Source organism: Phlebotomus argentipes, unplaced genomic scaffold (genome assembly GCF_947086385.1).
Source record: "Phlebotomus argentipes unplaced genomic scaffold, Phlebotomus argentipes genome assembly scaffold_4, whole genome shotgun sequence".
Taxonomy (NCBI): Eukaryota; Metazoa; Arthropoda; class Insecta; order Diptera; family Psychodidae; genus Phlebotomus; species Phlebotomus argentipes.
In genome coordinates this window covers 12838775-12866592 of record NW_026776174.1, presented here as the reverse complement: position 1 = coordinate 12866592, position 27818 = coordinate 12838775, and the positions used below count along the sequence as shown (strand labels likewise).

General features: G+C 43.9%; 8 protein-coding genes across 8 annotated transcripts; 5 read left to right on the top strand and 3 right to left on the bottom strand.

The window, feature by feature from the left end:
• The first annotated feature begins 37 nt into the window (after positions 1-37).
• LOC132258651 (probable protein phosphatase CG10417) lies at positions 38-3316 on the top strand. The gene is made up of 4 exons (XM_059756047.1): positions 38-308; positions 694-2172; positions 2236-2433; positions 2645-3316. The coding sequence occupies exons 1-4, from the start codon at positions 198-200 to the stop codon at positions 2918-2920; spliced, it is 2064 nt and encodes a 687-aa protein (XP_059612030.1). The 5' UTR covers positions 38-197; the 3' UTR covers positions 2921-3316.
• A 50-nt stretch (positions 3317-3366) lies between these two features.
• Positions 3367-3944, bottom strand: LOC132258656 (intraflagellar transport protein 20 homolog). Its single transcript, XM_059756051.1, has 2 exons — positions 3710-3944; positions 3367-3650 (listed from the first exon to the last, which is right to left on the bottom strand). The coding sequence occupies exons 1-2, from the start codon at positions 3942-3944 to the stop codon at positions 3379-3381; spliced, it is 507 nt and encodes a 168-aa protein (XP_059612034.1). The 3' UTR covers positions 3367-3378.
• A 129-nt stretch (positions 3945-4073) lies between these two features.
• On the top strand, positions 4074-5281 carry LOC132258654 (BTB/POZ domain-containing adapter for CUL3-mediated RhoA degradation protein 3). The gene is made up of 4 exons (XM_059756050.1): positions 4074-4182; positions 4254-4345; positions 4415-4674; positions 4810-5281. Exons 1-4 carry the CDS (start codon positions 4118-4120, stop codon positions 5278-5280), a joined length of 888 nt encoding a protein of 295 aa, XP_059612033.1. The 5' UTR covers positions 4074-4117; the 3' UTR covers position 5281.
• Positions 5282-5713: 432 nt separating this feature from the next.
• Positions 5714-11815, bottom strand: LOC132258652 (actin nucleation-promoting factor WASL). The gene is made up of 4 exons (XM_059756048.1): positions 11318-11815; positions 10938-11265; positions 8465-9270; positions 5714-7845 (listed from the first exon to the last, which is right to left on the bottom strand). Exons 1-4 carry the CDS (start codon positions 11435-11437, stop codon positions 7591-7593), a joined length of 1509 nt encoding a protein of 502 aa, XP_059612031.1. The 5' UTR covers positions 11438-11815; the 3' UTR covers positions 5714-7590.
• A 123-nt stretch (positions 11816-11938) lies between these two features.
• On the top strand, positions 11939-13213 carry LOC132257309 (complex I intermediate-associated protein 30, mitochondrial). The gene is made up of 2 exons (XM_059754167.1): positions 11939-12846; positions 12909-13213. Exons 1-2 carry the CDS (start codon positions 12109-12111, stop codon positions 13137-13139), a joined length of 969 nt encoding a protein of 322 aa, XP_059610150.1. The 5' UTR covers positions 11939-12108; the 3' UTR covers positions 13140-13213.
• Positions 13168-14596, bottom strand: LOC132257310 (probable cardiolipin synthase (CMP-forming)). The gene is made up of 5 exons (XM_059754168.1): positions 14463-14596; positions 13892-14388; positions 13607-13822; positions 13414-13549; positions 13168-13354 (listed from the first exon to the last, which is right to left on the bottom strand). The coding sequence occupies exons 2-5, from the start codon at positions 14360-14362 to the stop codon at positions 13236-13238; spliced, it is 942 nt and encodes a 313-aa protein (XP_059610151.1). The 5' UTR covers positions 14363-14388; positions 14463-14596; the 3' UTR covers positions 13168-13235.
• An 8916-nt stretch (positions 14597-23512) lies between these two features.
• LOC132258523 (L-dopachrome tautomerase yellow-f-like) lies at positions 23513-24938 on the top strand. The gene is made up of 2 exons (XM_059755853.1): positions 23513-23642; positions 23698-24938. The coding sequence occupies exons 1-2, from the start codon at positions 23513-23515 to the stop codon at positions 24936-24938; spliced, it is 1371 nt and encodes a 456-aa protein (XP_059611836.1).
• Positions 24939-25770: 832 nt separating this feature from the next.
• LOC132258521 (L-dopachrome tautomerase yellow-f-like) lies at positions 25771-26922 on the top strand. The gene has a single exon (XM_059755852.1). It carries the CDS (start codon positions 25771-25773, stop codon positions 26920-26922), a length of 1152 nt encoding a protein of 383 aa, XP_059611835.1.
• Positions 26923-27818: the final 896 nt, after the last annotated feature.

Sequence of the window (27818 nt, the reverse complement as noted above, 5' to 3'; positions counted from 1 at the left end):
TTGCGCACTTTTCCAGCAGACTGCGCTGCAGTGCAACAACACCTAACAAAGATGGCGGCAGATTTTTTGGGCGATTGAGACCGCACGGTGTTTTTTTCCTTCGTAGTGAAAATATCAATAATTTGCGCTGTTCTGGGCTGAAAAGCATCTCAAGTGTTTGCATTCTTGTGTGCCCGTGGCGTGGACAAGCAATCAACATGGGTGCATACCTGTCGGAGCCGATAACGGAGAAGAATTCCTGTGACGAAGAGAACGAGTTGTTGGCGTGCGGTTCGAGTTCAATGCAGGGATGGCGAATAAATCAAGAGGTACCACGTCTTTTTCCCCTTTTGCACCCATTCCCATGTCCCTCGCGAGGCTGTGCGGGGCACAGAGCCCCTCTCGGGTGCGCCACTGGTGTATTTTGGCGTCTCGCGACGAACGCAATGGGGCGTCCCTTGGCGAAATGGGCGCTCAATTTCTTTTCGCAAACTCGCCACCAACACAGCCATGGCGCACACACACGCTCGCGCACCTTTGAGTGCGAATAACTGGATTTTCGCTGCGAAAAAGGTGAATTTTTGTTTGCGAAACGCCAAAGAAGCACCATCGCGGCGACCGGGAGGGGTTTTGCGTCGTTGTGCGCCACAAGAGTACCTCGAGTGACGCCCAGAAGGACTCTAACCTCACTTTTCATGCCATTCCTCATTGCAGGACGCCCACAATTGCCTGCTCAATTTCGACAAAGACACGTCCTTCTTCGCCGTGTACGATGGCCACGGAGGCCCGGAGATTGCCCTTTACTGCAGCCAGAAGTTGCCCGAGTTCCTCCTTACCTCGGAGGCCTACAAGTCGGGCGAAATGGAGAAGGCGCTGAAGGACGCCTTCCTCGGCTTCGACGAGACTCTCCTGAAGCCGGAGGTGATTGAGGAGCTGAAGCTGCTGGCGGGCGACAAGTACCCGGAGCACGGCGAGGAGACGGAGACGGACGAGGAGGAGGATTTGGCGGAGTTGTGTCAGGAGAGCAGGATGCCACTCACGGAGGTGCTGGAGAAGTACAAGGAGGCCAAGGTGGAGGCTGGCGGCGTGGCGAAACTCAAGGAGAAAGAGCACAAGCCTTTGTCGCCCTTCCTGAGAGCGCAGCGCAGCGACGGGGCCGCGTCGTCGAGTTCCTCTGGCGCTGGCAGCAGCTCTCAGGCCACAGAATCCACTGCATCCGGCTCCGGTGGCTCCGGATGGCGTCCGCCGCGCAAGCTCGAGTCAGAGATCGACTCCACAGTGAGCAGTTCGAGCACAAGTGAGAAGACAGCGGAGGCGCCGCGCGAGATTGTGTCCAATGAGGCGTCGGAGTGCGAGAGCGCGACGAATGGGGCGAAGGAGAGCTACAACAGTCCCGACTCCTCGTCGTCCTCGTCTACTGTGCGCAAGAGTGTCGAGGTGCAGGATACAGAGAAGCCGGGCAGCAGCACAGACCAGGTCGCGAGGCCTCCAGAGGTGAAGATTGCCAACGGCGCGGCCGATGATGACGGCGTGAGCGCGTCGAGCTCCAAAGGCGGCGGCCACCAGGAGCCCGAGATCTCGACGAACAGTGGCAAGAGTGAGGGCGTGTCCAGCTCGTCGTCCGCCGTGCAGGAGAATGGCGAGGTGAGTAGCAACAGCGGCGGATGCTCGAGCAGCAACGATCGTCTGCCCAAGAGATCGTCGGCGCCGTCGCACATCCCAGTGGATGCCAACGCGTCGTCGTCGGACTCGGAGGACGAGAAGGACGAGACGTACAATGAGAACACGTCCAGCACCGAAGACGTGGGCGATGAGGACAGCGACGTGGAGGAGGAGGAGTACAACTCGGACTCCTTCGAGGGCAGCGACGAGGAGGAGTGCGTGCATGATGAAGACGACGATGTGGACGATGCGTTCATGAGCAACATGATCGAGGAGCCGGGCAAGGACAGCGGCTGCACGGCCGTGGTGGCGTTGCTCGTCGGCACGGACTTGTACGTGGCGAACGCGGGTGACTCACGATGCGTGGTGTGCAGAAATGGTGAGGCAATTGAGATGAGCTACGATCACAAGCCAGAGGATGAGCTGGAGCACGACCGAATCACAAACGCCGGCGGCAAGGTCACAATTGATGGCCGCGTCAACGGAGGACTCAATCTTTCCCGCGCGATTGGCGATCATGCATACAAGATGGTGAGTTATCTTTCCACCTGCGCGCTGGAGAGCAGGTTTTTCTAATTGGTTTCCTACTTGCAGAACTTTGAACTCCCACCGGACAAGCAGATGATCACGGCGCTGCCGGACGTGAAGAGGATCACAATCATGCCAGAGGATGAGTTCATGGTGTTGGCCTGCGACGGGATCTGGAACTTCATGTCTAGCGAAGCGGTGGTGGAGTTTGTCAAGAAGAGACTAGACGAGGGACGGGAGAGAATATCTCAGATTTGCGAGGAGGTAAGAAAGATTGACCTCAAACACCCTTTATCGCCATTGATTCGCGGTATTTTCAATAGAGAAAGTGTCTGTATTATCAGATTTCTTATCAAGTTCACTCCAAGACGGTCAGAAACTATATTCTCAATATATTTAAATTATCTATTGAAATATTTATTTAATTGTAATGGCTTGACATTCTTGCTAATCGTTGTTCTTCTGTGGCTTGTAGCTCTTCGACAACTGTCTGGCCAGAAACACACTGGGCGACGGCACGGGATGCGACAACATGACGGCGATCATTGTGAAGTTCCCGCGCGGCGGCGTGCGCGAGACGGCGGCCAAGGCGAGCGTGGAGACGAGTGAGGTCGTGGCGTCCAGCAAGAAGAGATCCGCCTCGACGGATGCCAAGGAAGCCGAGGAGGGGGCGAAACGACTAAAGACTGATGATGAATTCCCTGCGGCTGTAGTGGTGGACACGAATGTGGACGACGTCAGCTCCACGTGAATTTATCATTTGCCGAAGATTGCGAAGCGCGCAGAGAACAGGCATTTTCGCTGGGTTTCCGCGTGAGTTGAGACATGTTGTGTTTAGCATTGATGAAGGGGAAAGGAGAGAAAAATGGTGGACAGATAAAAGATGAGGACCTTTTAATTGAAGAGGGAGAGAGAGAGAGAGAGACAGAAGAGGCGTAATTAAGGTACACACATTTTACTTTCAGGAAAAAAAAATGATAAGGGTAGAGAAAAAAAACCACAATCTTTGTCATTATACATTCATTTAAATGTGACAGACGGAAGAGAAATGCTAAAAATATTCATTACGTTTAATTTTACACATTTGCAAAAGATTAAATTTAGGAGAAGTAATTTGTTTATCTAATGAGGACGATCCAGAGAGAGAGAAAGAGAAATAATTTTGAGAGTATAATTTAATTGCAGTAATAAAATCAGTGAAGTCAAAAACTACTGCGTCTGGTAGAAGTTGTCCATGATCTCCTGCTGCTCGGACTCGATGCGCTGCAAGTGCTGCAATTCGATCTTGAGACGTTCCAGTTCCAAGGATTTCTCCACGATTTGCGCCTGGATTTGCTGCTGTTCAGACTCGCGCTGCTTCGACAGGTTCTTCACGAGGTTCTGAATGCCGATCGTGCGGATCTTCTCGCGCTCCACTTCGCTGCCAAACTCATCGGCCACTCTTATGAAGCCTTGGATGAGTGTCTGGAACTCCTGGAGCTCTGCGGGGAATTTTATCGGGGGTTTTATGGGCTTTTCCAACAAGAAATAATTTACTCACTATCGCTGTAATTCGTGCAATCATGCTTGAGATCGTTGGTTTCGTTGGCAATTTCGGGCTCAATGACACGCAGTAGATATAGGTCATCGATGTAAAGGCCAATTTTGGCCAGTTCTTCACTCATCGTGACCCTGGAGCCTGGAAATTCTGAGAAATTCCTCCGTTTGGGTCGCCCAGGCCGTTTCCATGGACACCCAGGACAGCGGCCAACTTCAGGTCGCCAGCCGAGACACATGTTATCGACATTTGGCCAGGCACCATCGATCAGTTGGTGCTTGTCACGGTGACAGAGGGCTGACTTTTTTCTGCGACGTTCACGCAAAAATTTTCCGTGAAAAATTCAGCCCATCCATCTAGAGAAAGTTGATGCAAGAGTGCCCCCACGAGAGCCGCAAAGAGTGAAACACAATGTGCGACAACACGCTCATCAGACCCTCGTCGCAGTACGTGAAGCTGAATGTTGGAGGATCTCTGTGAGTCACTTTCTGAGGCGGTTTCTGGGCAGTTTTCTCACTGATTCCGCTCTCTTTGGCTGTTCTTGCAGATTCCAGACCACTATTGGTACCCTCACGAAGCATGACACAATGTTCCGGGCCATGTTCAGCGGACGAATGGACCTGCATACGGACGCAGAAGGTGAGATTCCTGGAGTGACTTTCGCTGTCTTTCACTAGACTCAATTCTGTGTTCTTCTCCACTTCACAGGGTGGATTATGATAGATCGCAGCGGGACGCACTTCGACATCATCCTGAACTTCATGCGCGACGGCACTGTGACGCTCCCGGAGACGCCCAAGGGAGTCTGCGAGCTGCTGGCGGAGGCCAAGTATTACTGCATCAGCGAACTGGCGGAGTCGTGCGAGAGGGCGCTGCCGAAGAAGGAGCGCGAAACTGAACCCATCTGCCGGGTGCCGCTCATCACCTCCCAGAAGGAGGAACAAATGCTGATAAGCTCATCAATAAAAGTGAGTCAAACCTCCGAATTGACATGATAAGCTATGCGTCACGGTGGACTTTTCCAACGCTGAAGCTTCAAGAAATCGTGTCTTCAGCTTTGTCTAGAAGGGCAATAAAAACCTGTGATTTTCTCTCCTTTCCAGCCCGTAGTTAAATTGCTGATCAATCGCCACAACAATAAGTATTCATACACAAACACGTCTGACGACAATTTGCTGAAGAACATCGAGCTGTTCGACAAGCTGTCGCTGCGCTTCAGCTGTCGCATCCTCTTCATCAAGGACGTCATTGGCTCAAATGAGATCTGCTGCTGGAGCTTCTACGGCAACGGGAAGCGCGTGGCGGAGGTGTGCTGCACATCCATCGTGTACGCCACGGACAAGAAGCACACCAAAGTGGAATATCCAGAGGCGCGGATCTACGAGGAGACGCTCAACATCATCCTGTACGAGGACAAGCACCTGCCCGACCAGGACCTAGTGCAGGCCACCAGCACGACCAGGGGCGTGGTGGCGGCGGGCAGCGCCGGTCTGTCTACATACACCAGCGACGAGGAGGAGGAGCGAACGGGCCTGGCGCGCCTGCGGTCGAACAAGCAGAACAACCCCACTTGATTTGCACACCAGCTCAGCTTCAGACGAGCCCTCTTGCCAAAGAAAAAATGAGAAATAGCCACAAACATCAGTGTCATCTTCAGCCATCGCTTCGAGGCCGCCGCGCTTGCGGACGACCATCTGCCATGCGCCCCTCCGCCCACTCCGCAACACCTCCCAGACAGCCCTCCCGCCACCTCCTCTTCCTCCTCCTCCTCCGCCCTGGATGACCTGATCTCCTTCTGCGTAAACTCCCTCCTCTGCTGCCTCGTGCCCAGACTCCAGGACCTCCCATTCTGACTCCCGGACAGAGACTGAACGCCCCCGCATCTTGTGAAAGTGAGAGAAACCCTTGAATAAATAATACAGGAAACCGCGAAACTGAGGGAATCAAGAAAAACACACAATAAGAAGAGATATAAAAGAAAAAAAACCTCAAGCATAATGAGAGAAATAGATGAAGTAATAGTTTATTCATAAATGTCTACCAACTTACACATCAGAAGATTATAATCAACTAAGTGTTAAAGAAATTGTTAAATATCCCCGCAGAAGACTTAGCAAATGAATTCAATCCTCAATTTATCCAGGCTAAAGAGCGCGTGTGCAAAATGTACGCATTATAAATGGAAAAGCAACTAATCCCCAAATGTAAATGACCGTTGTGACCACAATACAATAATAATTGAATAATCTATCCCTCTCACGTGGAGAAATATACTTTCAACATATAAATGTAACCTTCTCTGGAAGACAAGATATATAAAGTAAATAAAGCAGTGATCGTCAATCAACATGTTAATTCTTTGGTCCAATTTTCTAGTGATGTTTCGGTTGTCTTCACATCGAAGCTTTGTTGACGCAAATCGATTTTACACATGCAAGTAAATCACAATCTTGGGGGTTGAAAATTCAACAAATTATAATAAAACATTGCGTAATGTATGAGAAATATTTAACCTACCTTAAAACTCTGCAGAGTATTCTGCTGTTTTTCCTTCAAAACCACTGAAAATCATTATTTTTCATTTATTCATCCGAAAAGAGACCAAAAAGACAATGAAGATCAGGCAGCTCTGCTGAATTTCTAAGAATGATCTTGCTTCAAACCTTGAATGACGTACAAAATTCCTAGTTCCTCAGCCACAACAGTTCACAATTCAAGAAGAAACAGTTGCAAAACTAGCGTGAAAGCATGAATTTTGCAAAATCACCGAAGAAAAGAGTGAAAATCTGGTTTTTAACTGCGTCTTTCACCGAAAATTCACTTCCCCCCAGCGTGTTGCTTAAGTCACTCATCAACTATGGCGCGATATCGGCTGAAATCTGATAGTATTTCAACATTGAGTAGCGGTGAAAGAGCGCGAAGTGCGTCAATGACGAATGGTAATGTGCATTTCGGCGGGAAACGATGTGAATACATTAATTCACACCGTGGGTCGTCTTCTCTGTCTCTCCGCACTTCGCTCTCTCGCCTCTCCAGCCACGAATTGAGTCATCGCGCGCGCCAAGGAAATGTGATTCACCTTCCGCAGCATCACACAGACACACCCTCAATGTCATAACATACTTCTCAAATATATTTCATATTAATGGATTTGGTTATGCAAAAGAAAGAAATGTAAATCTACTATCTATTCTCTGTACAATGTTTCTTTTTTTTTCTCAACCTCTCGCTGCAAGGCTTTTCTCTTCTCTACACACTACATTTATCATTGACCTCTTCGCGATAATTTCTCATCGTCTCAACTCCTTTTTCTTCGCAGAAAGAAAGATATGCTAATGTATGATATAATATGATAGATTAATATGTATAGAAAGAAGTGTTGCTCACTATAAATCAAATTGTGTGTGTTGAATGTCTTTTTGCTTGCAAAAACAATCCTATTACTGGTAACTTAGAATGTACAATCTAATTTGGCACTCTTCAACAACTTCTTCAACATTCCATCCTCAATCAAAGGTTTGCTAATATCCCAATTTCTTACCGATCGTGAAAATCGTAATCATTGTGAAATGAACTCCGAAAGGCATTTCCTGTCTTGATAGGATAATCAGAACATCTTTGACTTTGTCAGTTCCGATCTTGCAAATTCCAAAGCGCCTGATAAACTCATTCGCTTTCGAATGGAAGTTTTTTTTTAAGGCTTAAAGCCACTTGAGCGACAAATTTTCCACGCGAATATCGGATATTAGCAACCTTTTATCTTCAATTTCCCTCACTTTATCTCCTCTAAATCCTAGTAATGTGTTTACTGAATAAAGTTAAGAAATATTTTCCCCACGAACCGCACTCTTAAAGAATCCCCATTCTCGTCCCTCGCATATTGTCTAGTCATCCCACTCGCCGTCGTTGTCTGTGCTGTTGTTGCTCTCCTCGTCCGACGATCTGATCACCCTGCCGCGCTCCATCAGCGCCCGCCGCAGCGCGTCCGCCAGGGCGTCCGTGCCGGCGCCACTGTTTGACCTCTGCACGCTCGGCAACTCGCGCTCGGACGCCGGATTGAGCACCTTCCCGCGCCGGATCTCCTCCAGCAGATCCGACCGCGAGTCTGTGCTGCCGCCCACGCTGCTGCGATCGACAGTCTGCAAAACAGCGCGAAAGGTCATCGTGAGTGTTATGGCGATTCTTTGCACATTAGCACACATTATTTATTGTGCAATCCTTATAAGGAAGTCATAAAGTAGATAATTTCTAGTCAATTAAATCACATTTGTCACACGCACCAATTTATTTTCCTCTTTCTCTTTCGCGTTCTGAGAAATAGAGAAGAAGTGGCGGAAAAAAGACTACAGAAAAGCGAGAATCAAGTCAAAATTCTGTGATTTCTCCATCAATATTGCAAGGAGGAATGAGAAAAATTCAAAAATTGCATAATTATTCATATTCCTTTTGCATTGAAGACTCCAAAACAAACTGGAAACTCTTGGAATTTCAATGATCCTTCAAAACCGCCCCACTTTTCCCTACACTTCATTAAACCAAAAAGCTCATATTTCATGCACACATTCAGCCCATAACGCCAATTGCGAAGTGCACTTTTTCATGGCGAGAGAACTCAATTGGAGTGATCAGGAAGTTGGAAAATGCGTGGAATTCATTGAAGCGCAAAAACAGCGCCAATTGCCACTGAAAAAGCCCCACATTGTTTTGGTGAAAGAGCACAATTAGCACTCCGCGCTGGCCTTCGCCACAGATTCTTACCTTCAGCTTCGTGCCCTGGCGAATGCTCTCCATCAGCGCCGATCGCGCGTCTGGCTCTCCGCTCGGCGGCGGCCTGGAGACGCCCGAATCGCTGGGCGGCGGTGGCGCCATGGGTGGCGGAGGGGCCATCGGGGGTGGAGGCGGCGGAGGCGGAGGCGCCGGGGCGCCAGGAGGCGGCGGTGCGGCCATGGGAGGCGGTCTGCCCGGCGGAGGCGCCTTGGGCGGCGGCGTGGCTTGCGGCTGTCGCAAGGGTGGCGGCGGAGGCGCAGCTCGCGCCCCATTGCGACTCCGCTGTCGCGTAGGCACCGGCGGCGGCGGCATCTGCCGTCCGCCCGTTATCGCGGGCGGCGGCGGCTTGGCGCCCGGCGGACTCGTGGAGCTCAGCTGATCCAGCACTTTGTTGCTCTGGATGAAGTCATAGATGAACTCACGCGTCTCGCGATCCTTCAGCTGGCGCTCAGACACGCCCGCCTTGCGCAGGAAGGGCTTCAGGTGCTCCACCTCTTCACCCGTCCAGTCGAAGCCCTTCTGCTCCGTCCAGCCCACGTGCGTGATGTGCTTGAAGTCCATCGGAATGCCGATGTCGTCCTTCGTGATCTTCCTGTCGCGGCCCTTCTTCACGCGCTGGCCGCCCGACATGGCGCTGAAGTTCGTCGCCGGCGCCACAGCCGGCGGCTGGGGCTGCGGCACGGCCGGACTGCGCTGCTGGCGCAGAACCACCTGCGATTCTTCGTGCTGCGACACCTGCGGGCCGGCGTTCGGCCGTGGCGGAGGCTCTTTCCGCGTCGACGATCGCTTGATACGTTCTGAAATGAAGTCACGGCAGAGGTGGAAAAATTAATCTCCTCGTCAGTTTTCACACATTCTCGAGATCATGAGAGATATCCACATTAGATGCTCCACAAGGAAAGCAAATTTGCAGAAATCTTACAAAGTAGCTTGAAATTTTTCAAGGGGTTTCTTTATGGTAAAGTTCCATAAAGATAAAATGCTTGTGTTCAATATTTCTCAGGACTTCATCTTCGTGTTCTCTCTGTTCTAAGAGTCAGAAAATCAATGTTAAAATCACGTCTAATGAATCCTTAATAGAAGCAAAATCGCTTAAAATTGATAAAAACAGAAATTCGCGTCACTGATTCAACGTTATCTCGCTCTGATTAAGTTATCAACTGAACAATTCTTCTTAAATCTTTAGCCTCTGTCGAGATATCATGCAATAAAATTAGACTTCCCTTAACACGAATGCTTCTCTTGTCACTTTTCTTGTATCTCACTGAAAATGCGAGCTCTTATCTGTCTGAATTGTAATTATTGCACTGCATTGTTTTTCAGAACATTTGGTTTCTTTCTGAGAATTTGATTAGGAAATTTCCGAGAGGAAGAAAATGTCAAATATGAACCTGTTCTTTACAGCTAATTTACACTTTTTCGCACAGATTGTTGTTTTTCCGTGAAATCTCTCAAATGATTTTCATCAAGAGAAATTGATAAACTGTTAACTGTTGGAGGAAATGTACAAAACAAACAAAAATCACTCAATTAAAGATTCATTGAATAATATTTTGAGAAATTAGCAATATTTTTCTCCAAAAAAATGTGCATATTCATTTTTTAACATGTTTCTTCTTTCCTTCGCCAAACACACATTACTATTTACACATTTCAGTTATGGTAAAAGATACACATTGGCTTTCTCGTGTAAAATACAAATTCACCGTCGAGAGAGTGACAGGAAGTGATGGAAATCCCAGAGCTCAATTGACTTCCTCGCGCACCATTAATCGATCCACGTTAATTTTATCACCCACAACTCTTCTCCCTTCTGTGATTTCAGCAGAGTTTTTCACAATTCTCCCGCTATTTTTGGTCACACCGCAATTTCCCATATAAAGAAATTGACGAGAGATTGCATAAAGGAATTAACACATCGCGCGATTTACGCTGACGAGTTTTATCTGTGTGAAATTATCTGCTTCTTTGTCCTCTGTTCAATATTTATTGGGTAATCAATTAAAAGAAATTTCTCTCTTAATTTGCCTGGAATTTTTCCCGCAGTTTCACCACGTCGACATGAGTTTGATTTTCCCTGGCGCTGCGATAAGAAAAAGACCCACTCTTATCGGCGCTTGACAATGAATAAAGTCTCGCTTACTTCACTGATTATTTGGCGCGCTTTCGTAAGCCTTTGCACGATGATAAGCCAACTCAGGTGGGGAATCAATATTACACAGCTTTTGAATGCGTCGTCGAAGTCCCGCAAAATTGGAGGAATTTTTACGACAAGAACCAGTTTTTCGCTCAAGAATTCCATCTCGAGCGCCCAGAATGACGATAACAAGCGCGATAATGAGCTTTCCTCTGAAAATTTCTCTCGCCACTGAATATGGATGCCTTGTGGCGAGTCCGGTTGAATTTCTCGCGATGGATTTCTCGCAATGACCCCCGCCAAAGGACGTGAAAAGAGTGGTCTCACCTTCGCGCCTCTTCGAGCGATTAGTCACGGTCGTGGTGGAGACCCTGTAGAAGCTCTCCGCCTCGTCCTCGGCGGCGAAGTTGAGCGCCACGACGCCGTCCTGACCCTCGAACGTGAGCAGGTACGCGCGCGAGCGCTGGATCTGGATGCTGTCGTACATCTCCTGCTCCCACACCATCTCGTGGCGCATGAGGCAGTACAGGCGGCAGTAGTAGGACTTCTTGCCGCTGTCCTTCACGAAGCACAGCGCCCCCGTGTACCGCTTCACCCAGTGCGAGTGTGCCGGAGCATCTGTCACGTATAACTGGACCACAGCGGTGCACATCGACTGCAAAGCACAGCGATTAGCGGTGAAGACGAGATGCCCGAGGTCAACATACCATGCATTTTCTGTCCAGCAGATTGAAAACTTGCTGGTTCTCCTCCGGTGAAAGTAGCTGGCTGGCCTTGTTGATCTTCCTCTCGGTGCCCACACCAGCTGTGCTGCCCTGGTGCTTCATTCTCACGCGCACTCTGTCCTCACGCCCACACTGACACTGCCCTTGTCACACAAGTCACTTCCAGCGCTGAGGCGCTCCGTCGCGAGACTGACTGGATTTTCTGTGAATCACGGACGGTCGTGAAAAAATGCCCGCATTTGACACATTCCTCCGCACACACGTCACACACTTTCTTCACTCTCCCAGCTGCAAAACTCCACTTCGGCCGAACATTTTCCACTCAATCCATCCACAGGCGCTCCCTTTGCACGGGCGCGATGAGAAAAAGGGTGAAAACCAGGGGGGAAAACGTGAAAACAGGGATGAAAATCGAAGAGAAATCGCAGCTTCGACAACTGCCACAACAATGCCCACTCGCGAGTGTTGCCAGAGCTTAGTCATCATTCCATGGGCGTAGTTTAAGAGTCATCATGCTAATGATGTCGATGTTGATGAACCTTAATGAGCAAGATACACAGGGAAATTCCTAAAGTGGTTTCTTGTACTTCTTTGCTACGTTAAAAGTTCCGAAGAATCACTCAACATTCACGTAATTTATTTGGTAATTTATCACCATCGCGTGTTGCCCGATGCGCATTAGTGCCTAAACAGTTCAGCTGTTCTCCAACCCCCAAAAGAAAACAGTGGGCAGCTGAAATACTCTTTTTCGGTCAGTTTCCATCCCTGGCAGGATGCTGACGCGCCCCCATAGCATCCTTCGACAGCTGTACCAGTCAGTGCGCGAGTGTGCCTCGACCCGCCGCCTTTCTGGTCAGCAGGAAACCACCCTCCGGCTGAGAAGTGAGGTTGGAGTGAAGGGATCCCGGTGTCTTCACACCTCACCAGTGTGCCGGACGACGTTCTATGAGCGCGACCGCAAAAGTAGCTACAACAGCACACGTCCGCAATTGTCGCGGAAAGAGAGAATACTACAGGGACTGAAGGAGCTGAAGTCAGAAATCGGCGTGTGGCGAGAGGAAGTGAAGGAGCACTTCAGATCTGATCCGATCCTGTTGTATCGGCCAGGAGAGGTGGACGTGAAGTTCCAATTCAAGGAGTCGACGGACGTGGAGAAGTGGGTGTGCACAGTGGATTCTGACCACAATGAGGGCTACAGCAAAGCGAGCTTCGACGTCAGTCCGGCAGGTTATGGGCTGTTCCATGGCTTCCTCAACAGTCGCGTGCCCATCGACGGGAAGATCAAGAGATCGGGCTATGCAAACATCAGCAGCATCAGGGCGCAGAAGAGCTTCAAGCGCAACAGCTTCTACAACTGGCAGCCGTACAATATGCTGGTGATGCGAATCCGAGGCGACGGGCGGAGTTATCTGATAAATCTCGCCACCGAGGGATACTTTGACGTGCTGTGGAATGATGTCTACCACTTCGCCCTGTACACAAGAGGAGGACCCTATTGGCAGCACGTTCGGGTGAGGAAGGAGTGAAGAGACTGAATTTAAGCGTGTTTAACTTACCTTGTCGCTATCCGCAGATTCCCTTCTCGAAATTCTTCCTCGCCAGCAAAGGTCGCGTCCAGGACAAGCAGCACGCAATCAATCTGGAGTACATAACGAGAGTGGGCTTCACTGTGGACGCGCGGCATGACTCCGAAGGCCCGTTCAGCCTGGAGATCGACTACATCGGCTGCGAGAACGATCCCTCGCACACGGAAGACTTCGCCTATGAGATGTACAAGCAAGACAAATACATCGTCGGCACGTAGACGCTGGCCAGCATTAAATCGAGATGCCTCTTGTAGAAAATGTGTGAATATATTTACAGTTCCAAATCCTAGAAGCACTCGTGCATGCGTAATTGCTCAATTTCCCGGGCGCTTCCTGAAGATCTTATAGGTGTCCTTGGCCATTATGTAGCTCACGGCGGCGGCCACTGTCGTAGCCCCAGTCAAGTACCACAGTCCGTGCAGCATCGGATGATCTGGAAGACAGACAAGTCCTGACATAAATGTTTCCCTAACAGCGTTAGGAGGCACTTACCCACGTAATCCCACACGGGAGCGCCCAGGCTCGTGGCCACGGCGATCAATTGCACGACAGTGTTGACTTTGCTGACGAACGTCGGCGCAAGTTGGGCAGTGACGTGTGTTGCGTCGAAGTATCTCGTCAAGGTTCTCTGGAATCCCAAAATTATTGAGTATTTTGCCTGATAAACCCTTTGGGCGCAGCTTACCGGCGGCGGAAGACTCTTGTAGCGTATAATAAAGCCGGCGCCGATGAGGAAGACGTCCCTGAAGAGAATCGTGGCAGTGAGCCAAATGGGCAGAAGACTGCAGTAGCTCAGCGAAATCACCAGTGAGCCCATCAGCAACTTGTCCGCCATGGGATCCAGGAAGCTGCCGAAATTGCTCATCTGCGATGGCCAATTCCGGGCAATGTATCCATCCAGCTGTCAAGACAAACCAGGACAAAAAGTGAATCTCCTTCTACAACTGGTCAATTTCTCTCGTAAACTCACCAGATCACTGATTCCCGCGGCCACGAGTAATCCAATGGCGAAAGTGAAGTCCTGCTGGATGATGACATATCCCAGATAAGGTGCCAGGACACCTCTGAGGACGCACAGGAGATTGGGAATTGTCATTATGTTCTCTCTCTCGATGACTTCCTCCATCTTCACTCTCACTTTCGCCCGCTTGTCCCGCAAATCCTGTACCAACTCATTCTTCCTCTCCAGCAGAATCTCCTTCTTCTTCTCCAGCACGTCCTGGATCAGCTCGCGTCCCTGCACAGCCTTGTGCAGCTCCTGAAAGCGCACATCCTTCCTCGCCTTCTCATTTGCAATCGCCCACGGTTTCGACGCTGTGGCACTGCATTTTGTCACCGACGTGAAGAACCAACACGCGCTGGGTCTGCTGCGTGCGTGCTGGCTCACCCAGAGGCGATGGAGGGAGGAAAAATGGGGGATTTGTCTGGGAAGTCGCAACATTTTGACGTAAGTCAGCGAGAACCATCCTGCCAGAGAAAAACAGTCCAATTATTCCTCAGCAAAGAACGTCACGCGCTTCTTTTCACACGCTCGTACTCACCATTAAGTAGATATTTTGATTTTTAGCTGTTTTCACATCTGTCTATTTATATAACAGCCGATAAATGAATTATTCCTCGCCAATCAATGCCGCCCGCTCTCCTTTCACTCTCTTTTCATAAACACGCACTGCAATATGGCGGCAAAAAGGCCCACTCGGCATTGTGAAGTTGGCTACGAGACTTCATTTGAATTTCCCCCCACTTTTTTTTATGAACGTTTCAATTTCCACATTTGATAATAGCAATTTTACGTTAAATGAATTTTGTAGACCGAAAAAATCATCGGAAATGTCGTCAAGGAGTGGAGTAAAGGAAGTTATATTAAAGCTTCGTCGTCTTTGAAATAAATTTGACTGACTCGAACACCCAAATTCACAGCAAAAATTCGCGCATTTTCAAATTGACTAAACCTGCTTCCTGAAATCTGCAATACAATTTCTACATTTAAAGAAATAAAAATTATTTGAAACAGTAAGATTTCATAAATCAAAATGCTGTAACTATTAACTAGCAGATTTGTAGGCAATCATCACACAACATTAAAATGCCTACGAAATGGAAGAGTCAGAAAAAATACTTTTACTCTCTCTGAAAGTCACTGAACCGTTAAACTATCGAGAGTCAAAGAATTTTGATAATGAAGTTGTAAAATTCCACTTCACTGAATAAATTATCTTGACCTACGTCAAAACACAAATTGACTTCATTCATAAGAAAAAGTTCCCACGAAATCTCAGACTAGACACTAAAGCCTATCGCGAGAAGAGATTGACGTGAGTAAAAAAGCATGTTTCTTCATTAAAAATATGCAAATTCTTTGAAAGATTTTTTGACAAATTAGATAGTACGGAATTTTGAGCGTAAAAAGCCGGTTATGCTTCTTTCTCGTGAGGTTCTTTGCCTTCTTTTTCGGGTATATAAGGACTGCGACATCACTAAGATGACTCAGTGTTCTCAAAACTCTTGTCTTGAGTGTGAAACTGAAGATGTTTGTGAAAGTTTGGATAACTTTAGGGTGCATTTGTGCCGCTGGAGCAAAATTGTATAGGAATGGAATTGAAGAAATTTATCACTGGCGAGAAGTCATCTATGAAGATCTTCCTTTCGACGGTAAAAGAACGATTTCTTAACGATTCAGAGGAAGAAACTTGAAAGAACGCTTCACTTGCAGATGATTACTACATCGGAAAGTATCCTTATCACATCCCCGCCAATAATGACGTCAACGGATTGTCTTATCACGCGAAGAGCGGATTAATGCTGACCGCTGTTGGTCGTCTTCGCCCTGGAGTTCCATCGACTCTGAACGCTTTCTGCGTTGGCGATTATGACAAAGGTTCGAGTCCTCATCTTTGGGGCTTTCCGAACTACGAGATGAACACTCTAAAGGCGTCCTTTTACGAGGATACCAGTGATTCCGCACGGAAGTTGAATAGAGAGCAGACAAAGTATTCCGCAGGATATTTCAAATACTTCTTCAGAGGCCAAAACGAATTGGATTTGGGAAGGAAGAGAATTTCGGCGAAACGTCCTTCTAAAGCACAAGAAGATTTCACTATTATCTCTATTTATCGTCCCATCGTTGATAATCGCTGCGACCGCCTGTTTATCATGGATATTGGAGTGCTTTACTTTGGTCCCCATTTGACGTATCATGTTCAGAACCCAGCAATTGTTGTCTTTGATCTGCCATCGGATGGATGCGAAAGGCGAAATTTTCCAGTTGCTCGGCGAGTGGAAATTCCCGATCATTTGTGGAAGAATGCATACGGTTTTGCCTATATAACTCTCGATTACCAATCACAGGATTGCGATGATCTCTTCCTCTACATCCCGAATACCTTCGACCATAGTATTGTAGTGTACGATTATAAGCGAGGGACTTTCTGGGCTTACACGCATCCATCAATGGGACCAGTTTATACAGAATCACTGCAAAACTTCTACGGAATGGATTTCAACCTATCGATTGGTCTCATTGACGTCGTTCTCGGATGGCCTGACCAATACGGAAATCGGAATGCTTACTATGCCCCAGGGACAAGTTTAGCTGAATATGTTGTCTCAACTGAACTCCTGAAGAACCCCAAAAGATCTTCCTTCAATTACGATCACGATGGATTCACTCTCATCGGTTATCGAGGATGCGACACGCAAAACTTCCGTCAAGTCATTGATCTCAGCACTGGAGTGATTTTCTTCGGACAAACGCAATCCAAGAAACTTCTTTGCTGGAACATCCAAAATCCCTTCAATCCAGACACAATTGGAGTTCTCTTCGAGTCTGACGCACTGCAATTTGTCTCGGAAGTAAATATCGATGCTGAAGGATATCTTTGGTTCCATTCAAGTCATCTGGCTTTCATCTTTCTCACGGATGATCAGCATCTCGACATTTCTGATGTCAACTCAAGAACTTTCCGCGTGAAGGCATCAGAAGTGATTAAAGGATCAGTTTGTGACACATCTGAGAGATTCCGCGACGATTTCTGAGCCACACTTTGATTCTAAACAGCGATAAAACATCACCGATTACGAGATGAAGCAAAATTAAAATTGCAAATGAGAAATAAAATTAGTATTCTGAATTGGAAGCAACACTTTTATTTTCGATCGAGAAATATTACGAGAAACTCTTATCTTTAACCCCAACCTATCACCAATGCTAATGGATATATCAAGAAACGGATGTTTGTATAAACTATTGGAATACTTTAGAAATGTCATGTCTGTGGAAAAGTACAAGTATATAAAAATGTCGAATAACTGTAATAAGTGTGATACAGTTATAATAAAATTGTACCCAATATTACAAAAAAAAGATACGACATTTGTATATAAATTTGAAGGGACTGGTTTAACTAATTTCCATTCGATTACAGATTCTTGAGGGTATAAAAGGGCAAGAAAGAACAGAAAGAAAGTCAGTTTCAGTTCTTTTGCTGATCGAAACAGTTCTGAATGTGTGAAAATATGGTGAAAAATCTTAAAATATTTTGTGTTCTCTACTTGTGCATCTGCTTTGCAATAAAGGGAGAAAGTAGTGAAGTTGAGGAAGTTTTTCACTGGAAAGAAGTTATTTTCGAAGATCTTCCATTTGCAGGTGAACTTTGAATAGCAGTTTATAGTTCACTTAAAAATTAATAATCACATTTTTGTAGACGATACACTCATTGGACCGTATCCATACAACATTCCATCCAGCAATGATGTGACGGGAGTTAATCATCATGTTGCGAGTGGATTAATGGTCACATCAGTCGGAAGGCTTCGACCAGGAGTTCCGTCAACGCTCAACGCTTTCTGCACTTCAGATTACAATGAAGGAACGAGTCCTCATCTTTGGGGATTTCCGAACTACGAGAGAAATACTCTCAAGGCATCGTTTTACAATCAAGGCAGGGCATTGGCGTCTTTTAGGAAAAATTATTATCCCGCGTATTATAACCACATTTACGCTACTTATAATCGCGAGAATGATTACACCATTATTAATGTTTATTTTCCTCATGTGGATGAGCGATGCAACCGTCTTTTCGGCTTGGACACTGGAATTCTTCACTATTCACCAACTGAAAGCTACGATGTTCAATATCCAGCACTTCTTGTGTACGAACTGCCTTCAAATGGATGCCAAACGCGCAATTTTCCATTAATAAGACGCGTAGAAATTCCTAAATATCTTTGGACAATTTCAACGGGTTTTCTCACTGTTACACTCGATTACCAACCCAAAGGTTCATGTGAAGATGTCATATTGTACATATGCAACACTTTGGATAATAGTTTAGTTGTGTACGATTACAAACGCGGGGATTTTTGGTCTTTCGTGGATGATTCCATGAAACCAATTCTCTCTGAATCAACACAGTATTTCAAAACATTCAGTTACTTTATTCCACTCGGAATAACGAATATTGTTCTTGGATATCCTGATAAGAATGGCAATAGAAATGCATATTATAGCCCATGTTCTAGTGTGACTGAGTATGTAGTTTCAACGAAGTTCTTAAAGGACAAAAAGGCCTCATATAAGTATAATAGAGAAGATTTCACACTAATTGGAGTTCGCGGTTGCGGCTCAGAGACTTATAGACAAGTCTTTGACCCAGAAACAGGAGTGATTTTCTTTGGGGAAATGAATTCGCACAGAATCAGTTGCTGGAACACGAGATTTCCCTTCAATCCAGACACAATTGGAGTTGTTTTTGAGTCTGAATTATTATTATATCCTTCTGATATGCATTTAGACTCTGAAGGTTTTCTCTGGATTGTAACAGATCAACTTCCTCTTATGTTCAACAGCGCGGACATTCTTGATACGAATGAAATTAATTCCAGACTATTTCGTGTGAAGGCATCTGAAGCTGTTAAAGGAACAGTTTGTGACAATTACATTCCATACTAAGAAATGTTGAAAATTAAGATTGTAAACGAATAAACTGATTTTAATAAAAAATAATTCTCCGTAAAGTCAAATCTCAGGCACTGGAGTGATTTTCTTCAGACAAACGCAATCCAAGAAACTTCTTTGCTGGAACATCCAAAATCCCTTCAATCCAGACACAATTGGAGTTCTCTTCGAGTCTGACGCACTGCAATTTGTCTCGGAAATAAATATCGACGCAGAAGGATATCTTTGGTTCCATTCAAGTCATCTGGCTTTCATCTTTCTCACGGACGATCAGCATCTCGACATTTCTGATGTCAACTCAAGAACTTTCCGCGTGAAGGCATCAGAAGTGATTAAAGGATCAGTTTGTGACACATCTGAGAGTTTCCGCGGCGATTTCTGAGCCACGCTTTGATTCTAAACAGCGATAAAACATCACCGATTACGAGATGAAGCAAAATTAAAATTGCAAATGAGAAATAAAATTAGCATTCTGAATTAGAAGCGCGACACTTTTAATTTCAAACAAGAAAGAATACAGGAAACATTACTCTTTAACCCCAATCAATGACTAATGCTAATGGATATATCAAGAAACGGATGCTTGTGTAGACTCATAGAATACTTTAGAAATGTGAGGTCTTTCTATTGGAAAGTACATTAGTATACAAAAATGTCGAACAACACTAATTAAAGAGATATATTAACAATAAAATTCTACCCAATACTAAAAACGGTGCAAAATTTGTATGTTAATTTGAAGCCACAGGTTTAACTAATTTCCATTCGGTAAGAGATTCAGACGAGTATAAAAGGCGAGGATGAGCAGAAAGACAGTCAGTTTCAGTTCTTTTGCTAATCAAAACAGTTCTGGATGTGTGAAAACATGGTGAAAAATCTCAAAATATATTGTGCTCTGTTCTTGTGCTTTTGCTTTATAACAATTGGAGAAAGCAGTGAAGTTGAGGAAGTTTTTCACTGGAAAGAAGTTATTTTCGAAGATCTTCCATTCAAAGGTGAAGAAAATAATGTGATCATATTTTAAAAAGAAAAAAAAGAAGGTATTAAGGATAATATCGTCTTCACAGACAACACTCTAATTGGACCGTATCCATACCACATTCCAAGCTGTAATGATGTGACGGGAATTAATCATCATGTCGCGAGTGGATTAATGGTCACATCAGTCGGAAGGCTTCGACCAGGAGTTCCGTCAACGCTCAACGCTTTCTGCACTTCAGATTACAATGAAGGAACGAGTCCTCATCTTTGGGGATTTCCCAATTACGCAAGAAACACTCTCAAGGCATCGTTTTACAATCAAGGCAGACAATTGAGTTCTGTTAGAAAGAATGGTTATCCAACATATAACAACAATTACGCTAGTTATATTCGCGAGGATGATTACACCATTATTAACGTATATTACCCTCATATGGATGAGCGATGCAATCGTCTATTCGCCTTGGACACCGGATATCTTCACTATTCACCAACTGAAAACTACGATGTTCAATATCCAGCACTTCTTGTGTATAAACTGCCTTCAAATGGATGCCAAACACGCAATTTTCCATTAATAAGACGCGTTGAAATTCCTAAATATCTTTGGACACTTTCAGTGGGTTTTATAACAGTCACGCTCGATTACCAACCCAAAGGTTCATGTGAAGATGTCATATTGTACATATGCAACACTTTGGATAACAGTCTAGTTGTTTACGATTACAAACGCGGGGATTTCTGGACATTTGCCGATGAATCAATGAAGCCAATTCTTTCTGAATCAATACTGTATTTCAAAACATTCAGTTACTTCATTCCACTCGGAATAACGGATGTTGTCTTTGGATATCCTGATAAGAATGGCGATAGAAATCTTTACTACAGTCCAGGTTCAAGTGTAACAGAATATATTGTCTCTACCAAGCTTTTAAAGGACAAAAAGGCCTCATATAAGTATAATAGGGAAGATTTCACACTAATCGGCTATCGAGGCTGCGGCTCAGAAGCTTATAGACAGGTCTTTGACCCAGAAACAGGAGTGATTTTCTTCGGAGAATCAAATTCGCACAGAATCAGTTGCTGGAATACTCGACTTCCCTTCAATCCAGACACAATTGGAGTTGTTTTTGAGTCCGATCTTCTGTTATTTCCATCTGAGCTGTTCTTGGATTCGGAAGGTTTTCTCTGGTTTCTAACAGATCAAACTCCTCTTATGTTCAACAGCGCGGACATTCTTGACACGACTGAAATTAATTCCAGACTATTTCGTGTGAAGGCATCTGAAGCTGTTAAAGGAACAGTTTGTGACAATAACATTCGATATTAAAAAAGATGATAAATTATACAAGACAAAAAGAATAATAAACTGAAGGCAAATAAAAACTATCACTCGATGCTCACTCTATCTCGATTTTCCTATGCATATTTTATGTTAATGTATGAAAAAAATTCATAAAATTCTGTCGTGTCAGTGAAGCATCTATATATACGCTGTATTGAGATTCTTGTTAATTGATCATTAATTTTTGATTAGAATACCGTATTCTTAGCACACATAGTCAGTTGATCGGTTCCTTTTCTGAGTATAAAAGATCAGCCCAATCTCCAAATTGACTCAGTGTTCTTCAGTGCGAGTGTGAAGCTGAAGATGTTTGTGAAAGTTTGGATAACTTTAGGGTGCATTTGTGCCGCTGGAGCAAAATTGTATAGGAATGGAATTGAAGAAATTTATCACTGGCGAGAAGTCATCTATGAAGATCTTCCTTTCGACGGTAAAAGAACGATTTCTTAACGATTCAGAAGAAGAAACTGGACAGAACGCTTCACTTGCAGATGATTACTACATCGGAATGTATCCTTATCACATCCCCGCCAACAATGACGTCAACGGATTGTCTTATCACGCGAAGAGCGGATTAATGCTGACCGCTGTTGGTCGTCTTCGCCCTGGAGTTCCATCGACTCTGAACGCTTTCTGCGTTGGCGATTATGACAAAGGTTCGAGTCCTCATCTTTGGGGCTTTCCGAACTACGAGATGAACACTCTAAAGGCGTCCTTTTACGAGGATACCAGTGATTCCGGACGGAAGTTGAACAGAGAGCAGACAAAGTATTCCGCAGGATATTTCAAATACTTCTTCAGAGGTCAAAACGATTTGGATTTGGGAAGGAAGGGAATTTCGACGAAACGTCCTTCCAAAGCACAAGAAGATTTCACCATTGTTCACATCCATCCTCCCATTGTGGACAATCGCTGCGATCGGGTATTTGTCCTTGATAATGGCGTAATTAACATCAATCCCAGTTTGGCGTACAATGCTCAGAATCCAGCAATTGTCGTGTTTGATTTGCCTTCGGATGGATGCGAAAGGAGGAAATTTTCAGTTGTGCGACGAGTAGAAATTCCCAACCATTTGTGGACAACTCCCGGTGGTTTTACTTTCATTACACTTGATTACCAATCAAATGATTGTGATGATCTCTTCCTATACATTACAAACACTTTCGATGGTCTAATCATTGTTTATGATTATAAGAGAGAAAATTTCTGGTCATATTCGATTCCAACGATGAAACCAATTATTGCAGAATCTGTGATGAATTTGTACGGAAAAGAACAAAATCTGCCAATTGGAATTATGGATGTTGTCTTGGGGTGGCCTGACAAAAACGGCAATCGAAATGCTTATTATGCTCCAGGAGCGAGTTTGGCTCAATATGTTGTCTCAACTGAACTCCTGAAGAACCCCAAAAGATCTCCGCAATATTATGACCCAGCAGAGTTTGCCCTCATCGGTTATCGAGGATGCGACACGCAAAACTACCGTCAAGCCATTGATCTCAACACTGGAGTGATTTTCTTCGGACAAACGCAATCCAAGAAACTTCTTTGCTGGAACATCCAAAATCCCTTCAATCCAGACACAATTGGAGTTCTCTTCGAGTCTGACGCACTGCAATTCGTCTCGGAAATAAATATCGACGCAGAAGGATATCTTTGGTTCCATTCATCTCATGTCGCATTTTTGTTTCTCACGACTGATCCGCTCGACATTTCCGACGTCAACTCGAGAACTTTCCGCGTAAAGGCATCAGAAGTAATTAAAGGATCAGTTTGTGACACTTCTGAAAGATTCCGCGGGGATTTCTGAGCAATCCTTTGATTTTAAATAGCGATAAAACAACGCAGATTACGGAAAATTAAAATTGAAACCGAGAAAAAATGGAATTAGCATAATAAATTTGATGGAAGCACAACACTTTTTTATTTTAAACTGGAAATTGAAGAAATTCTTTGAAAATCGCTCCTATTTAATCCCAAGCTATCATCAATGTTATTGGATACATTGAAAAACAGGTGATTGTGATATTATTAGAGAATGTATGTCTTTCTTCAAGAAAGTTTATTCTATACTTTGGTTAGAATACAAATATCTTAAACATTTTGAAAACCGTTGATTTATAGGTATATTCTCAGCCTATGTGATGCAAATTTTCTATGCATACAAGTATGCCATAAATTTTGGACGACAGGTTTAACTAATTTCAATGCAGAACAGATTTTCGAGAGTATAAAAAGGCCAGAACGAGCAGAAAGAAAGACAGTTTCATTTCTTTTGCTAATCGAAAAAGTTCTGGATGTGTGAAAACATGGTGAAAAATCTCAAAATATATTGTGCTCTGTTCTTGTGCTTTTGCTTTATAACAATTGGAGAAAGCAGTGAAGTGGAGGAAGTTTTTCACTGGAAAGAAGTTATTTTCGAAGATCTACCTTTCGCAGGTGAATCGTTATCACGAAAAATATGTGCAAATATTAAAGAAAACTGTCTTCGCAGATGACACCCTCATTGGCCCCTATCCGTACAACATTCCATCCAGCAATGATGTGCAGGGCATTAACTATCATGCTGCAAGCGGACTCATGATTGCCACTGTCGGACGACTTCGGCCAGGAGTTCCGTCGAATCTCAACGCTTTCTGCACTTCAGATTACGATGAAGGAACGAGTCCTCATCTTTGGGGATTTCCCAATTACGCAAGAAACACTCTCAAGGCATCGTTTTACAATCAAGGGAGAAGATTGAATTCTCTCAGGAAGAATTATTATCCCTCATATTTTAATCACATTTACGCTGACTATATTCGAGAACATGATTACACCATCGTTAGCGTCTATTATCCTCACATTGATGAACGATGCAATCGCCTTTTTGTTCTAGACACTGGATATCTGCATTATTCACCTACTCAAAATTATGATGTGCAGAATCCAGCACTTCTTGTTTATGATCTACCTTTGAATGGATGTCGATCACGTAATTTTCCATTAATAAGACGCGTTGAGATTCCCAATCATCTTTGGACTTTTAAAATGGGCCTTGACTTCATATCATTTGATTATCAACCTAAAGGTTCATGTGAAGATTTAATTGTTTACATATCCAATGTTCTCGATAACAGTTTAGTTGTTTACGATTACAAACGCGGGGATTTCTGGACATTTGCCGATGAATCAATGAAGCCAATTCTTTCTGAATCAATACTGTTTTTCAAAACATTCACTTACTTCATTCCACTCGGAATAACGAATGTTGTCCTTGGATATCCGGATAAGAATGGCGATAGAAATCTTTACTACAGTCCAGGTTCAAGCGTAACAGAATATATTGTCTCTACCAAGCTTTTAAAGGACAAAAAGGCCTCATATAAGTATAATAGGGAAGATTTTACACTAATCGGCTATCGAGGCTGCGGCTCAGAAGCTTATAGACAGGTCTTTGACCCAGAAACAGGAGTGATTTTCTTCGGAGAATCAAATTCGCACAGAATCAGTTGCTGGAATACTCGACTTCCCTTCAATCCAGACACAATTGGAGTTGTTTTTGAGTCCGATCTTCTGTTATTTCCATCTGAGCTGTTCTTGGATTCGGAAGGTTTTCTCTGGTTTCTAACAAATCAACTTCCTCTTATGTTTAACAGCGCGGACATTCTTGACACGACTGAGATTAATTCCAGACTATTTCGTGTAAAGGCATCTGAAGCTGTTAAAGGAACGATTTGCGACAATTTATATTAGCTAAGCAGCATATTGTAAAACTAACGATTTGAAACAAATAAATGTAAACACAAGATAAAGATTTCTCAAAATCAGGATAAAGTGGAATAAAGTCAAGAGAAAGAAGTTGAATTAGCATATTGTTTGATAAGAAACACAACACTGAATACCGAGATGGAAATACGATGGAACTTTTCTCATTTTAGCTATGATCAATGTTAATGTAGGTATTTATGTATCAAGAAAACAGTAATAATGATCACAAACTCTGCTTGTGTACTTTATTAATAATTATACACTATCTTTACGTCTTTTTATGACAATTTTGATAGAGAAGATTTCGTAAAAACTTCTAATGAGGGATACAAATGAATGTATTATAATTCTTTTTTCTACTACTTCTTGGACATGCTTATGTACTTAATGCAAAATTTGTATGCACATAAATTTCGGCCAACAGACTAGCCTCAATTAAATGCGATAAAAGGTTCCTGCGTGTATAAAAAGAAGAGGATGAGCAGAAAGACAGTCAGTTTCAATTCTTTAGCTAATCGAAACAGTTCTGAACGTGTGAAAACATGGTGGATCATCTTAAAATATTTTGTGTTCTCTTCTTGTGCTCTTGCTTTACAACAATTGGAGAAAGCAGTGAAGTGGAGGAAGTTTTTCACTGGAAAGAAGTTATTTTCGAAGATCTTCCATATAAAGGTCTAGCTTCGAAAGACAGCTTAGAGCTCACACCGAATTTCATAATAACTTAATTGTAGACGATACACTAATTGGCCCGTATCCATACAACATTCCATCCAGCAATGATGTTTTAGGAGTTAATCACCATGTTGCGAGTGGATTAATGATCACAACAGTTGGGAGGCTTCGACCAGGAGTTCCGTCAACGCTCAACGCTTTCTGCTTAAAGGATTATGAAGAAGGCACGAGTCCTCATCTTTGGGGATTTCCCAACTACGAGAGAAATACTCTCAAGGCATCGTTTTACAATCAAGGCAGGGTATTGGCGTCTTTTAGGAAAAATTATTATCCCGCGTATTATAACCACATTTACGCTACTTATAATCGGGAGAATGATTACACCATAATTAATGTCTATTTTCCTCATGTGGATGAGCGATGCAATCGTCTATTCGCCTTGGACACTGGATACCTTCGTTATTCTCCGACATTAAGCTACGATGTTCAATATCCAGCACTTCTTGTCTACGGATTACCTGCAAATGGATGCCAAACGCGCAATTTTCCATTAATAAGACGTATTGAGATACCGAAACATCTTTGGACACTTTCATTGGGTTTTATAACTGTCACGCTCGATTACCAACCCAAAGGTTCATGTGAAGATGTCATATTGTACATATGCAACACTTTGGATAATAGTTTAGTTGTGTACGATTATAAACGCGGGGATTTCTGGTCTTTCGTGGATGATTCCATGAAACCAATTCTCTCTCAGACAGCCGTGTATTTTAAAACATTCACTTTTTATGTTCCACTTGGATTGTCAAATATTGTTCTTGGATATCCTGATAAGAATGGCGATAGAAATGCTTATTACGGTCCAGCTGCAAGCTCTGTCGAATACGTCGTGACAACAAAGTTACTTAAAAATAAAAGAGCTGCTTATAAATACAATCGAGAATATTTCACTCCAATAGGCTATCGAGGTTGTGGAGCTGAACGCTTTAAACAGGTCTTTGACCCAGAAACAGGAGTGATTTTCTTCGGAGAAGCAAATTCGCATAGAATCAGTTGCTGGAACACGCGACTTCCGTTCAATCCAGATACAATTGGAGTTGTTTTTGAATCAGATCTTTTATTATATCCTGCCGATATGTTCTTGGACACAGAAGGATTTCTCTGGTTTTTAACAGATCAACTTCCCATTATGTACAATACCGCGGATTTCCTTGACACTTCTGAAATTAATTCTAGGCTTTTCCGTGTAAACGCTTTTGAAGCTATTAAAGGAACAATTTGTGACATTGACTAAAATATATATTGAAAATGATTGTCAGCATTTCAAAAAGAAAAACTAAAACTATTATTGTTTTTCCTAAAAATATACAATTTCCACCATTAATGCTTTCACTATATAATATATATATATATATATATATAATATATATATATATATATAATATATAATATATATTATATATATATAGACACCGACTAAATAAATTAAAATTTGAGAATACATGTGTTTTTTTGTGGCAGGACGAGGGTTAATTCACTGCAGAATGCAAGTGAAAGAATACACAAATTCTTATAAACTTATCTCACTGCAATTATGCAAATTGTTCAAGAATTTCGTTGATATCGGATTCAATTTATCAGGAAGAATAAAGTGCGAGACGTATAAATTCTGAGCCGTAAAATTTTCCATGAAGCCTTCGTACAGTATAAAAGGCAAAGGAGAATAAGAAAATAATCAGTTCTTCAGCGAATTCCCGATGACGAAGGTCTTTAGTGTGTTTTGGGCTCTTTTCGGATGCCTTTTTGTTGTTGAAGGAGTGAAGAATAATGGCGTAGAAAGAGTGTTTTACTGGAAGGAAGTAATATTTGAAGATCTTCCATATAAAGGTGAAGTTTTAACTGTAATTTAGTGCACATATCGAGTATAAGAAAAAGTTCATTGCAGACGACACTCTCATTGGACCATATCCATACAACATTCCATCCAGCAATGATGTGACGGGAGTTAATCATCATGTTGCGAGTGGATTAATGGTCACAACAGTCGGAAGGCTTCGACCAGGAGTTCCTTCAACACTCAACGCTTTCTGTTTAAAGGATTACGATGAAGGCACGAGTCCCCATCTGTGGGGATTTCCGAATTACGAGAGAAATACTCTCAAGGCATCATTTTATAGCACAAGTCGTAAT

Bases quoted from the DNA above. Each gene is read 5' to 3' on its own strand.
- LOC132258651 (XM_059756047.1), top strand. From the start codon at position 198: ATGGGTGCATACCTGTCGGAGCCGATAACGGAGAAGAATTCCTGTGAC. The intron at 309-693 runs GTACCACGTCTT...TCCTCATTGCAG, and splicing joins GATGGCGAATAAATCAAGAG to GACGCCCACAATTGCCTGCT. The intron at 2,173-2,235 runs GTGAGTTATCTT...TCCTACTTGCAG, and splicing joins GCGATCATGCATACAAGATG to AACTTTGAACTCCCACCGGA.
- LOC132258656 (XM_059756051.1), bottom strand. From the start codon at position 3,944: ATGTGTCTCGGCTGGCGACCTGAAGTTGGCCGCTGTCCTGGGTGTCCA. The intron at 3,651-3,709 runs GTGAGTAAATTA...AATTCCCCGCAG, and splicing joins TTGCACGAATTACAGCGATA to AGCTCCAGGAGTTCCAGACA.
- LOC132258654 (XM_059756050.1), top strand. From the start codon at position 4,118: ATGTGCGACAACACGCTCATCAGACCCTCGTCGCAGTACGTGAAGCTG. The intron at 4,346-4,414 runs GTGAGATTCCTG...TCCACTTCACAG, and splicing joins CCTGCATACGGACGCAGAAG to GGTGGATTATGATAGATCGC. The intron at 4,675-4,809 runs GTGAGTCAAACC...TCTCCTTTCCAG, and splicing joins TGATAAGCTCATCAATAAAA to CCCGTAGTTAAATTGCTGAT.
- LOC132258652 (XM_059756048.1), bottom strand. From the start codon at position 11,437: ATGAAGCACCAGGGCAGCACAGCTGGTGTGGGCACCGAGAGGAAGATC. The intron at 9,271-10,937 runs GTGAGACCACTC...ACTTCATTTCAG, and splicing joins TCGCTCGAAGAGGCGCGAAG to AACGTATCAAGCGATCGTCG. The intron at 7,846-8,464 runs GTAAGAATCTGT...GCTGTTTTGCAG, and splicing joins GCCAGGGCACGAAGCTGAAG to ACTGTCGATCGCAGCAGCGT.
- LOC132257309 (XM_059754167.1), top strand. From the start codon at position 12,109: ATGCTGACGCGCCCCCATAGCATCCTTCGACAGCTGTACCAGTCAGTG. The intron at 12,847-12,908 runs GTGAGGAAGGAG...CGCTATCCGCAG, and splicing joins CCTATTGGCAGCACGTTCGG to ATTCCCTTCTCGAAATTCTT.
- LOC132257310 (XM_059754168.1), bottom strand. From the start codon at position 14,362: ATGTTGCGACTTCCCAGACAAATCCCCCATTTTTCCTCCCTCCATCGC. The intron at 13,823-13,891 runs GTGAGTTTACGA...TTGTCTTGACAG, and splicing joins CCGCGGGAATCAGTGATCTG to CTGGATGGATACATTGCCCG. The intron at 13,550-13,606 runs GTAAGCTGCGCC...TTGGGATTCCAG, and splicing joins ACAAGAGTCTTCCGCCGCCG to AGAACCTTGACGAGATACTT.
- LOC132258523 (XM_059755853.1), top strand. From the start codon at position 23,513: ATGGTGAAAAATCTCAAAATATATTGTGCTCTGTTCTTGTGCTTTTGC. The intron at 23,643-23,697 runs GTGAATCGTTAT...CTGTCTTCGCAG, and splicing joins CGAAGATCTACCTTTCGCAG to ATGACACCCTCATTGGCCCC.
- LOC132258521 (XM_059755852.1), top strand. From the start codon at position 25,771: ATGATCACAACAGTTGGGAGGCTTCGACCAGGAGTTCCGTCAACGCTC.